Source organism: Neolamprologus brichardi, chromosome 4, assembly GCF_056152115.1.
Source record: "Neolamprologus brichardi isolate AB-2024 chromosome 4, ASM5615211v1, whole genome shotgun sequence".
Classification (NCBI taxonomy): domain Eukaryota; kingdom Metazoa; phylum Chordata; class Actinopteri; order Cichliformes; family Cichlidae; genus Neolamprologus; species Neolamprologus brichardi.
Genome location: NC_142107.1, coordinates 24,909,160 through 24,922,500, shown reverse-complemented (window position 1 = coordinate 24,922,500; position 13,341 = coordinate 24,909,160). Strand labels below are relative to the sequence as shown.

General features: G+C 41.6%; 1 protein-coding gene across 1 annotated transcript; it reads left to right on the top strand.

Moving 5' to 3' along the window:
• The first annotated feature begins 3,616 nt into the window (after positions 1–3,616).
• On the top strand, positions 3,617–12,085 carry LOC102785683 (trypsin II-P29-like). Its single transcript, XM_087840152.1, has 6 exons — positions 3,617–3,674; positions 7,527–7,547; positions 7,979–8,141; positions 8,231–8,496; positions 11,047–11,189; positions 11,662–12,085. Exons 1-6 carry the CDS (start codon positions 3,626–3,628, stop codon positions 11,926–11,928), a joined length of 909 nt encoding a protein of 302 aa, XP_087696278.1. The 5' UTR covers positions 3,617–3,625; the 3' UTR covers positions 11,929–12,085.
• Positions 12,086–13,341: the final 1,256 nt, after the last annotated feature.

The following is a 13,341-nucleotide window of genomic DNA, read 5'->3' as shown; positions in this document are numbered from 1 at the left end:
CACGTCAGTTTCAGGTCAGCCTTCAGAATTACGTCACGAGCTCTCTCGGTGGAGTGAAACTGCCGTCTGCTCCTTGCTATCTAAATTATAACTATTTATAAATGATAAACTCTCGACCATCTCACGCTTCTGTTTAATCAGTTTTCCGTTTGATGTTTATTCAGCTGTGTGAAAACCGTCCTGAGGGATTAATAAAGTTTTATTTAATCTAATCTAGTAACTTTAATCACAGCCAAACCGATTTACTCAGGGAAAAAAACACTGAAAAAAGTCAAACAATAACATGTATGAGTTATTTAAGTGACTTATATTTTGGGGGTGCTTCCAAAGATTTCTTACTTTTTTGACAATATTTGGTACAGGATATTGTCATATTTTTTGTGTGATACACTACAAAAATATAGAAAGCATACAGTACTTGGTTGAGATGTAATATTTTAACAACAAAAGTATAGATACCCCCCCTCCCAAAATGGTTTGTTCCAGCTCTCTCCTGCTCTGGCTCCAGCGCCGTTGCTGCCAGAGCGATGGTGGCTGAGACGCAGCGGAGCGGAGGTGTAAGAGCCTGGCTTAAAACAGGACATATTAGCTGCCTTTAACCTTGCGTTACTCTTTATATAGTTGGTAGGAGTCAGACCATGTTTCTTTTCAGCTGAAAAACATTACACCAGGTAACCTGCAGTGTGGGAAACCTGTTTCTCGACTATGTTTGCTACCCTACAATCCGTCCTGCTCTGTAGTAAAATCAGCAACATTTGACCGTCCTGTTGCTCCCATTGAAATGTATACAGCCTATTTAAAATCTAAAACTTAAAATTGTCTGTAGCCTGCTGCTGTTACCACTGTCCTGTTTGAAAAGGAATGAGAGAAGCTGCTTATTTTGTCATATGTGCCGATATTAAACCCAGGATACTAACTAGCTTACTGACTGGATTCCCATTAACCTTATAACTGCTGTTGTGTGTGTGTGTGTGTGTGTGTGTGTGTACAGAGAGACAGCCAGGTTCATAATGGATATAAGGAAGTTTTTTCAAAAAAAAAAAAAGGAGCCACATTCAGGTAAAAGTGTAAAATCAAATGATCTGTCAATAAAGGATTATGTTGGATCAGTGTTTCAATATTTATATCTTTTATGTGGTTTGGTTATTTGCCTTTTGGTTGAAAGTACACTGAGAGAGGGCTTTTTTTATTAGTGATTTCAATAGTATTTTTTTCATATTAATTTAATTTTTTCATCTAATACAATCTATTTGCGTATGATTGTCAGTCCAAAGAGGGAGAGAGGAAAGACGGGAAAGTACAAGGTCAGGAAGAATGAGGTAAGGAAACAGACGGAGCAGTGACGGGCACAGCAGAACCTGTTAAACTGCTTGAGAGAGTTGATCACCAAACAGTGACAGATTTGCCAACATCAAGCTGAGGCGACGTTAAAATAAAATAAAAAAAATCTGCAGAGCCATATTAGTATCTGCAGTAAAGATCTTTTCATACATTGTACCATAGGCACAGTTGCCTCCATTTTTATAATTTTTTAATTCATATTTTGTACATTTGTACATTTCAAGGACTCTTCTATTTTTGGGAGTATTTTTTATGCATCTGTATTATATTATACATACATTAAAAGTGAATCTCTTTCCAAAAAATGCACTCTGTCTACCCTTTACTCACTATGATCATTATTCTCCCCAGTAATTAAGGTTAGGATATGTATTTTTTTATTCCAATCCATTCTTCTTTAGCAGCATTTAAACAACCTTTATCAGATTTGATGGTTTTGTTAGACTTTTCAAAAATGTTTTTCTTTTCTTTCACAAATGTGGGGATTAGAATTTTTTTTTAGAATTGAATATCAATTTATTGATTAGCATTCAAATATCTCAGAGAAAACAGAATAAAGATCTACCACAAAGCAAGAAACCACAAGACAAGGCTAATCAAAAGGTACTGGCTGAAGCATATGCTTATTAAATTGTGTTAAAATGTACAAAACAGTGATGTCATGTTTTGTGACGAGGACCCAGGCACAGAGAGACTTGATGAATTTAAGAATCTTATGATTTAATAAAGAAATTTGCAGACTTACACAGAGATGGTAAAATTATGATGACTGATAACAGAGACTAAGACAACAGACGAGGACAGGGAGGAACAGGGGTTTAAATGCACCAAGGAGACAGTCAGAGAGAACCTTAGGACAACTGGAGACATTTAAGGATGCAGGGACTGACAGAGACAGGGAAGAAGTCTCATTGTGACAAGTAAAGTTTATCTTGCCTGGCTGGGCAGCTCTCTGGGTGCTCTCTGATCCTAGAATCTCCCTTGGAATGATCTGCTGCTGGGAGGAGCTGATCAAATCAGAAGGAATCACATCCATGTCTGTCCTGGGACGGGGTGATGGTGCAGGAGCATGAGAGCATCTACAACGACTACAGACTGAACCTGAAGACACAGAGGTTGCATAGTATTTTGCACATTTTTGACCAATCAGAAGTCCCCTTCTTTGTCTTTTTTTCTTTATCAGGTGATGTTTCCAGCTCCTTTATCCCATCTGATGCCTGGTAAACGGACTGATTCTTATATAGCGCTTTTCTACTCTCCCGGAGTACTCAAAGCGCTCTATACAACCTCATTCACCCAATCACACCCATTCTCACAAGCTTTTTATCTATACGTAGTGCTTTCTAAGTGCATTCACACACATTCATACTCCGATGAACGCATCAGAGAGCAAGTTGGGGTTAGTATCTTGCCCAAGGATACTTGACATGCAGACTGGAGGAGCCAGGGATCGAACCACCGACCTTCCGATCAGTAGGTGACCTGCTCTACCTCCTGAGCTACAGCCTGAGTAGAAGAAGAGTGACTGTTATGAAGGAAAGAAGGCTCAGGGTTTAAGTAATCAGCATCATGGGCTCATCCGATTAGAATAAGAATAAGCAGTCGTCTAATCATTCACAGGCTTCTCCTTTTATTCTCAAATCAATGAAGCAAAGAAGGAAGGAAAGACACACATGGACTGCTGAAAGAAAACAGATTTAAGTTACTCATTACCTTAACAATACATAAAATAAACCTCACCTCTGCTGCCCCCCCTGTGGGAGTGAAGAAAGAGTGAGGCAAAAGTGAGTGCAGTCCTTATATAATGTGTGACAGGTAAGTGCAATTAAGGACCAGCACCACACCCAATCAAAGGTGAGAGAACTAAACAAGGTGCATCTGGTGAAGTGAGTGGGTGTGCTGGGGTGTGCTAAAGGTGGGTCTTTACAACAGTGAGTGAACAGAAAAATCTAAGTAATAATATTTGTAAAATAAAATAGAGAAAAGCTTTTAATATTTGACATATTTTATTGGCAAATTAATAAAAATGAAACCATTTTCACAGGAAAACAGAAAATCTGTATGAATGTAAACAAATCAGGACAACAACATTAGCACAGTGAGCAGTGTGGTCTGTTTGCATCTATGTGTGCTTTTGGGTTCAGAAGAAGAAGGCGTGTCAGGCGTGTTTGTGGCGCGTGCTCAGCTGGCTGACGGTCAGGTATGATGCAGGCGGTCACGCCCTCGTGCTTTACAGACGCCTGCCGTTAGAGTTGGAGACACTTTGAGGAAAGACTGTGTGGGGATGGAGCTGTTTTCATGTGGAGTCCTGCTGTTGGCCTTAACGCTTACAGGTGAGTCTCACCTGAGATTTAAGATTCACAATCTCATTTATTTTGCAGTTTAAATGATGATACAAAGAAATTCGGCTCCTCTCTTTTTACAAAATTGTAATAATTTACAATATTGTAAGTTCTAAACGGCCGTGGACACTCAGAGCAGAGGCACACATTTGTTCAGGTTGTAACATCAAACAAAATGAAAAGTCTGCTTTTAAATCTGTAAATTTCCTGTTTTCACTGCTACACGAAAATCCAGACGAGTCAGTTTGACTCCGTGTTTCTCAGAGACCTGAGTCGGGCGCTTGTGCTGCTTTTACTGCTCGTTACAGAACAACACAACAAGATGACTCATGATCACCAGAAATAAATGAACCAATGAAAAGAGCCACAACAACACCAGCTTCTACAATCTGAGATCTTAAAGTTAGAAGGATCGTTTCAGTACTTTGTACTTTATTTCACTAAATTCAGAGATAAATGCTAAATATATAAAGTTTAGGATGTGAAACATCACAAATTTACTCGACTAATAAAATTATCAATTCATGTACATCGAAATGTCTCGGCATCAACAAAAAGCAGATCATTTGTATTGCTGTAGTTTATCCTTCCGCTCAAACGTTTACAGGTTTTTTTTAATGTAACTTCTGAGTAAAAGTATCTTTTAAATATCTGAATCCTTCCTCCACGTCACAGCTGACAGTTCCTGCTGTCAGGCGACTGTAAGAGATTTGAGGTCGTTTCAATTAGCAGTCATGGGAGTGAATTCATGTAATGAAGATAAGATTTTACAGAGCCCACGGCTCAGGTACAGATAACAGAAGAATGCAAAGAGTGTACCAGAATATAAACTCAAGAAATACAAAATAAATAAGATAATACAATATATACAACGGTAGGTTCTATGAATGCGTTATGGATAAAGGGTCGTGGAAATATGCAGGTGGCTGCCTGTCCCTGAGCCTGCTTCTGACATGAAGATTTCAATTATTATTTGAATAAAAACTGAAAACTGCAGTTATTAGCTTGAGGCATCGAGTCAGTCCCACAGACAACTGTAGCTTTTAGATGTGTTTCATTAAAGTGAGGGTTGCTGTGAGTGATGGATACAGACAGCACAGCTGCTAGCTGTCTGCTACCGTTTGCCTTCACTTTAGTTAGTTATTCTTAGAAGATCGTTGTGTGAAGCGAGCCGAACAAAGCAGAATAAGAGGAAGTGAAATAAAGTTCACCTGCAGGAAACAGTCATGTGAACTTTGTCCTCTTTCAGTCTGAACAGAAACCATCAGGAACTAATTAATATGTCATAGTGATGATGCCAGAACACATTATGTACATACCTCTGAGATGCCAGCATGCACTGGTAGCATCGGGCACGCTGAATGAGTTTCTAAAGCGTGACGATAGCGCCGCCGCGCTTTACTGATAGTGACAGTCAGCTGCTCAGCCCTGAGGGCCTGATGGAGGGGGGCTTCCTTATCTCTGTCGAGGACTGAAAGTTGATTCCAATAAAAGTTTTTAAGAGTATTTTAATTTAACATTAATTACAAAACAAGAAGAAATCAGCTGAGAAAAATAAACAAACAAACATCATCATGACTTCATCATAGCATAAAACAGATCGTCCCTGAAATCATTTAAAACATAAAAAGCAACAACGTGTTTTTCTGCTTCCTCTTACATCACAGGTCAGAGTTCAGACAGAGTCAAGGGGCCTTTCTCAATATGCGTACTTGTGCGTACTTGCGTTCTCGTGTACTCGTGATACGTCATCAGTCGGAGACCAAGTACTGTTCCAATTCGAAGTACGCATCAAGCCGAGAACGCGAAAAAGTCCCGGATGTGTTCTCGCTCCGCCCGTTTTATCGAGCACGCATCGGTGGTGACTTGTGTGGACTTGGTACAGCTAAATATCCCAGAATGCATTTCGTCCAAAACTCAAACGCGGCAATGGCGGACGAGCGGGGCTAAAAACTTTTAAATATTACTCTTTCTGGGTCACAAAATAAACTTTAAACTTTTAAATATCTGCTCAGTTTATCAGGATATCATATATTTCCAAACGAGCTCCGACGTTTTCGGAGACGTCTGTGACCCGCCAGCTCCATAGCAGACAGCGAGGTCGAGGATTATTACAGCCGGCGAGAACAGCGGACTCCCGGCACATCGTTTTCAACCCCCCCGCGGTCTTTTCGCTACTCAGGTTAAACAAACCCCAGTAGCTGTCTATTGTATTGAGCGTCCACTAAAATAAAAATAAAAGCGTTCTAACATCTCACCTGCTTGTTTTTATTAAGGTATGTACACGTATGTACATGTACACTATTTTTATTAATAGAGATTTCACTGCTGAGGTTAAACATGATATATAAGTCACTTAGATCACTTCTAAATGTTAATGTTTGGTTTATTTCAGTGTTTTATTTGTTCCTGAGTAAACCGGTTTGGCTGTGATTAAAGTTAAGCTTCATAACATATTACTCACAGTTAAATTAAGAGGGGAAAAACTCCGGACCTGTGACATCATCAAGTATGCTGGTGTACCAATTGTACAAATTGCGAGAACGTGCTCCCGTGCGGTCTTGGCGAGTCCGTACTTGCTGAGAACGCGAGCACGGACTCGCGTACTTGAGAATTGAGAAAGGGCCAAGCTGTGAGTAAAGAACAGCTTTAAGTCATCAAATAATGCAGTTCAGTAATAATAAGACATTTTATTTTATTCATGATTTAAAAGAATCTTCCTGCTGAAACATTAATAAGAAACCAGAAAACTGCTTTCACCATGACGGGCTGTTCTTTGGTTTTCTCATATCGTGCTGTTAGGCTGTAGAAGCTCCGACGTTCCCGACATGTTCCACAGAACAAACACAATTTCTTGGAAAAGACAACATGACGTCCGTCAGCTGATCATTTAAGAGCTGTAGACTAAAGTAAACACGTCAAAGAGCTTTGAAGTCGTACAGTTTAAAGGAGCTTCAGGTCAAAGCTTCTTTCAGTTTAAAAAAACCAGGCTGGCCGGTTTGATTCTCGGCGTCCTGCTGATGATTCACACCGAGGTATCGACACGTGGGGAGGTTTCACCTTTCACTGAAAGCTCTCGTCTCAGAGGCCGTTTTCTCACATAGGTTGAATCAGAAACAATAATTACGTCACTGCAAGCAGAAATCAGCCACGGTTACACAAGCATGGACCCCATATCGCTATAGACCGAGCATCCCTGGTGAAAACCAATGACCATTAAAACAGGAAGTACTGTAGAGAAAAACCTCCGACTGTGGAAATACAAAAGTTCACTGAAAGCATTAAACTTTTGTATTTCAGTGATGTGTTAAATGTGACATTTCCAGGGTCATTCTCCTCTTAACACCACGCTGGTGAACAAAGTGTTTATTCAACGACGAGATCGAGTTTTTCATTCTTTAAATTTAATGTTGTTGTTGACAGTTAGTCTTTTAAAATCTCCACAGCGACAGAGGAAGTAGCTGATTTCCCTCTGAAATTTAATGAAGCATAAAGCAGAATGTTTTGTAAATGTTCGCAGTCAAAAGTAGGCTGGTAATACGGGTTGTTGTCAAACCATCAACCGTGGAAAGATCAAATCTTTAATGCCGTGCTTCTGCATACCACAACCTCTCCGTACATTTGTGTTCTTACTGTGGCCTACTTATATATCCTGCCTTTCAACATTATTGGGTTTTTTGTCTTGCTAAAAGATAAAGACATTGTTTCTGTCTTTTGTTTGGCGTCATGCCGCACCTTCCAGCCCCACCTAGAAACTCCAACAGCACGATAAGAACAACCAGCCTGTTCAGTTCACAGAGATCTAACAAATACATCATGTCTGTTTCTATTGTCTCTAAACAGGAAGCAACGCACAGCCCGATGGTGAGTGCTGATAATCCATTTATTAATATAACTCAGTTATATTATGCACGCACAAGATAAGAACATGTATGTATAAAATGCTTTTCAGCTGTATTATTATTTTCCATCGGTCACATTTTAATTTAATTTCTTCATCGTTAAACAATAAGAACAAGTAGTCTGATGTCCCGTATTCCTCTATTCATTATGAAGAGGAACTTGAAAAACACTAAGTTTCAATTTTGAATTTTCCAAACACATTAAGTCTCTTAAGACGTTCCTGAAATTTGGGCTCATTGAAATGGGACAGACTGATGAGCTTTCATTTGTTGACCTGGATTCACTCGTGCTTCGTTTCTGTGCCGACACGGCGTCATCTGGTCTGAAGCTGCTCTACAGCTTTGAACGTTTGACAGTCATTTTGCTTTGTGCATAAATGTCTTTGCCTACAGTTTGTGGACAAGCTCCACTTAACACCAAGATCGTAGGAGGCGAGGACGCTCCTGCGGGAGCGTGGCCCTGGCAGGTCAGTCTGCAAACATCTGGTCGCCACTTCTGTGGAGGCTCCCTGATCAACAATGAATGGATCCTGACTGCTGCCCACTGTTTCCGCGAGTAAGCTCTCACCCTGTCGTATGACCCGCCCTCTTCACCTGTCAACTATCAATTAAGCACTAACAGTCACTACTTCTCGCTATTTTCAGCCCCGTATCACAACTGACCGTTCGCCTCGGATACAAGTCGCTGCAAAGCATTAACACTAACGGGGTCTCCCGGTCAGTGTCACAGATAATCAGACATCCACAATACAACTCCGTCTCCCAGAACAATGACATCGCGCTGCTGCGGCTGTCCTCAACTGTTCAGTTCACGGACTACATCCGACCCGTGTGTCTGGCGGAGGTGGGCAGCGACTTCCCTGCAGAGACGACCACCTGGGTCACCGGCTGGGGCAACATCCGAGAGGGCGGTAAGAACTGGAGTGGCGACAGTTACTAACCTTTACTGTTATAGTCGGATTATGATCATACTCAGCTTCTGTTCATTTGGGATCAACACTTTCTGCTTTTCTTCATTTCCTGGCGTATCCATGTGATCTTAACGAGGTCAGTGTTTGCGGTAACTCCTGTTATGCTTAATCTGGTCATCTCAGGCTGCGCTGCTATAACTGACCTTCGCTTTAGCCCACCTGGTAAATCCTACTTTAAAAGTTTTTATTAACCAGTAGTAAGATATAGCATTAGCTTAATATTCCCATTTTCAGTAATCCAGGCTATTAGTAAATTACATTTTTAAAAAATCTACATGCAAGTTCAAATTAATGATTAATGATCAGTTTAAGATAGAATCAAGGCTTCAGGGGAAAAAAGTATTTCTATGTAGGTGTCACATTCAGGGGAGGGACTTAAGCGCAGAGTTCAATATCACGTTGATTTACAGAATCACCAACTGCAGATATACAGTGGTGGAATTGAGGGGTTCCAAGGGAAAAATGCGGGAAGGGAATCTCATTCAATGTCCAACACATAATCGCAGCCTGATGAAGAGCAGGTGTGTGAGCCAAGGGCGGGAGCCCGTAATGAGCTCCGCCCCGGCGGGGAGGTGAGAGGAGAAAGTAAACAAACACATGTGGCCTTGTGGAGCCGTCCGGACAGACACGGGGACCATGGAGGTCGGTTAGAGAGTTTCTTCTGGGCACATGTAGAGCAAGCTGAGACATACTCCCTGGTGTCTTTGGCAATAGTGGGCCACCAGAAGTAGCGCCGGATGGTACGGAGCACCCCGGATGGCTCGAGAACAGGGCGGTGTGGGCCCACTGGAGGATCTATGGACGGACAGCGAAGGGCACAAAGAGGCGTCCTGGAGGACCAGTTGCTGGCTCTGATTCCTCAATAATCCTCACGGATTATTGATTCAATTTCCCAAGAGGCAGCGCGAATCACACAAGGCGGCCGGAAGGATGGTCTCCACTCCTCCGGGAGAGCTTGATGGCCAGGAGCTCCCGGTCACAGATGTCATAATAATAATAATAATAGATTGGATTTATATAGCGCTTTTCAAGGCACCCAAAGCGCTTTACAATGCCACTATTCATTCACTCTCACATCCACACACTGGTGGAGGCAGCTACGGTTGTAGCCACAGCTGACAGAAGCGAGGCTGCCATATCGCGCCATCGGCCCCTCTGGCCATTACCAGTAGGCGGTAGGTGAAGTGTCTTGCCCAAGGACACAACGACCAGGACAGAGAGCTCGGAGAACGAACCGGCGACCTTCTGGTTACAGATACGCTTCCCAACCCCCTGTTACACAGGAGAGAGACGGCGAGAAAAGAAGGCACGTGGATGGAGCTTACACTCCTGCTGGGACAGGACCGCTCCAATCCTGGAGTCTGACGCGTCCACCTCCACAATAAACTGCTGTGTGAGGTCTGGTTGACAGAGGCACTGAGGAGGACTTGTCTTTGAGCAGGGTGAAAGTGCGCTGCGTGGCAATCCCACTGAAAAGGAACCTTGGGAGAGATGAGCCTCGTGAGTGGAAGAGCGATCTTACTGAAGCCAAGGATGAATCGCCTGTAGAAGTTTGCAAAGCCCAGGAAGCTCTGCAGCTGCGACGGTTGGGAGGAACCGGCCATTCCACCACCGGTCGCATCTTTTCCGGGTCGGCCCGTAAGTTTCACCGCTCGACCATGTAGCCTGAGAACGCCACCGAGGTCACGTGGTTCTCCCCTTTCACAAAGAGCCTTTTCTTCAGAAGACGTTGAAGGACCTCCCTCACGTGCACTTGATGCTCAGCGAACGTCTTAGAAAAAATGAGAATGTCATCTAGATAGACAAACACACAACGGTTAACAAAGTTGTGTTGCACATCATTGACCATGGCTTGGAATACTGCAGGGGCATTAGTCAGACCAAAGGGCATCACAGGGTATTCGAAGTGGCCTAAGTGGGTGTTAAATGACTAGGTGTATCCTTAATCTGCACCAGGTGTTAGGCGTTGCGTAAATCCAGTTTGCTGAAAACTGTCATGCCCTGAAGCAGCTCAAAAGCGGAGGAGAGCAGCGGCAGCGCCTACTTGTTTTTCACTGTGATCATATTCAGGCTTCGATAATCCATGCATGGCCGCAAAGACTTATCTTTCTTAGGATAGGAAAGCAGATCAATGACACAATCATATAGGCGGTGGGGCGAAAGTGAGCGTGCCCCATCCTTACAAAAAACCTCCTGCAAAACACGGGAAATTCCCAGGACCGCAGGAAGGTCCGGGGGATCGAGCGGCGCATGAACGGGAGGCGTGGCATCCCGGATGCAATGGATAAGGCAGTTAACACTCCACCCCAGGATCTTCCCTTTCTCCCAGTCAATATGTGGATTATGAAGCCAGGGATGACCCAACACTAACCGAGTGAGCCGTGCTTTGAACACGGAAAAACAAATCCTCTCAGTGCGATTGCTGGAGAGTGAGGCTCAGACACGTGGGTTATATCATCAAACTGCTCATATCTGTTTGGTTTTTTTCAGGTCCCCTTCCTTTCCCTGGGACTCTACAGGAGGTGAGCATCCCTATCGTGTCCAACATCGACTGTAACAATGCCTACAAAGGTGGAATCACAAGCAACATGATCTGTGCCGGCGTGGCTCGGGGAGGAAAGGACTCCTGCCAGGTGAGTGTCCATATGAACACCTACAAATGAGTCTGAAGCTACGATGTGAAGCACCAATCACAACGCAGACAGTGGGACCTCTGAAGGACCCAAAATATGAAACATGTATTTGTTCTCACTTTTGTCGGACTGTAAAGATCAGCTTGACTGTCTGAGGATCCGGATTATTTTAAATGTATTAAGATAAATTAGATAAAGAAAATTAAGTGTAAATGCTAAAAAAACAGCATAAAAAACTATGTTATATAAATTGAACACAGTAACAAGAACTATAACAATGTTTACCATTGATTGATTGATTGGTAATTGATTTATTATTCTGTTTCATACAGAATTTAACATTTGTGGTTTTTTTGGTGTAAATTGTGTCTCGCAAATGTTAGAAAATTCACTTTTTACACAGATGTAAATATATCCATATATGCATCCACATGGCTGCTGGTGCTATAACCACCATGTCTGATGTGTGCAGGGTGACTCTGGAGGCCCCCTGGTGGTTAAACACGGCTCCGTTTGGGTCCAGGCTGGAATAGTGAGCTTTGGGGAAGGCTGCGCTAAGCCCAATTTCCCAGGAGTCTACGCTCGGGTATCACAGTACCAGTCCTGGATCAACAGCCAGATCACCTCCAACCAGCCGGGCTTCACCTTTGTACCCTCCTCGGCTCACTTCATCTACCCCTCAGTTCCTCTGCTGCTCTCCATCCTCCCCATCCTCTTCTCTCTCTTTGTCCTCTCATAGGAACGCATCATTTCTGCTGATATCACTGGAAAAACTGTATTTTCATCATCAGACAACAGAAAAATGTTCCCTAACATTAGAGAAAACGGGAATCCTGGGAATGTTTGGTTTTATTTTTGTTTGTCAAGTCAATAAAACAGATTAAAAAACAACAAATCCCCCCCCCCCCCCCCCCCCCAAAAAAAAAAGATTGATTACTTCCATTAAAAACAATGCTTACATGAACTTAACTGCAGAATAATGACCCTTAAACTTTAAGTATCACTGATTAACAATGCATATTTATAAAAAATAAAATATTTTAGGTCAATAGAGCCTGAAAACATTTATTTTGAAAAAAAAAATCGGTCTTTAAATGATTTCAAAGAACAATTTGAAAAAACTTTAGCAGAATTATTTTGTATTTGATTAATGTTTTCGTTCAATTAAAACTGCCATCCATCACATCAAATACATCAAAAGGAAGAAATTAGCAATGCCGTATAATAACTACAACTGTTATCTTGAATATGTTTGGCCAAAACACTGGTATAAAAAAACTATTAAGATTTTAAAATATATTTTCACAATTTAAAGACAGAATATATAAATTGATAAAATGACATTTTAAAATGTAACATTTTATTATTCTTTGATTTTTAGAATTTAATATATAAAATCAATGAATGATGATAATAAATTTAAATTAAATTGCTTATGTTTAAACCTCTGTATGCTCTTAACTTTTATCTGTTATTTTTATTATTGTGTATATTTTCAGTTTTTGTGTTTTTATCTGTTGTACAGTGTCCTTGGGTGCTTTGAAAGGCGCTATTTTTAAATATAATCTATTATTATTAATAATAATAGATTGCATTTATAAAGCGCTTTTCGAGACCCTCAAAGCGCTTTACATTACCACTATTGATCCACTCTCACGTTCACACACTGGTGCAGGCAGCTCGCAGCCACAGCTGCTCTGCAGACTGACAGAGGCGAGGCTGCCATGTCGGCCCCTCTGGGGCTCATTGTGAAAGGATTTAATTCACTTTCATGTTATTTGGTAAATGGCCTGTATTTGTATAGCGCTTTACACATGCAGTCATCCACACATTCACACACTATTTACATTGTGCTGAATCAAACACGGACTGTCTCAGTGGAAACAGAGAGAAACACGAGGAGGAAAAACTAAATATGAAGGAATGTCAGACAGAACCAAGCTGACCTCAGACCTGCACAAACACAAATCAGTCTTTGTACAACCATGATGAAGAAACTGAAGCCATTTTATTGACTTTATTATCTCTTTTTATCTTTCTTTTCGTTGATTAACTTTAATGTTTTAAAATGTTTGAGCCAAGTGCCAGTAACTGTGATTTTCTGTTTAAGTCCAATAAACAGGAGGAATATTTACTATTAACTTTTGCACAT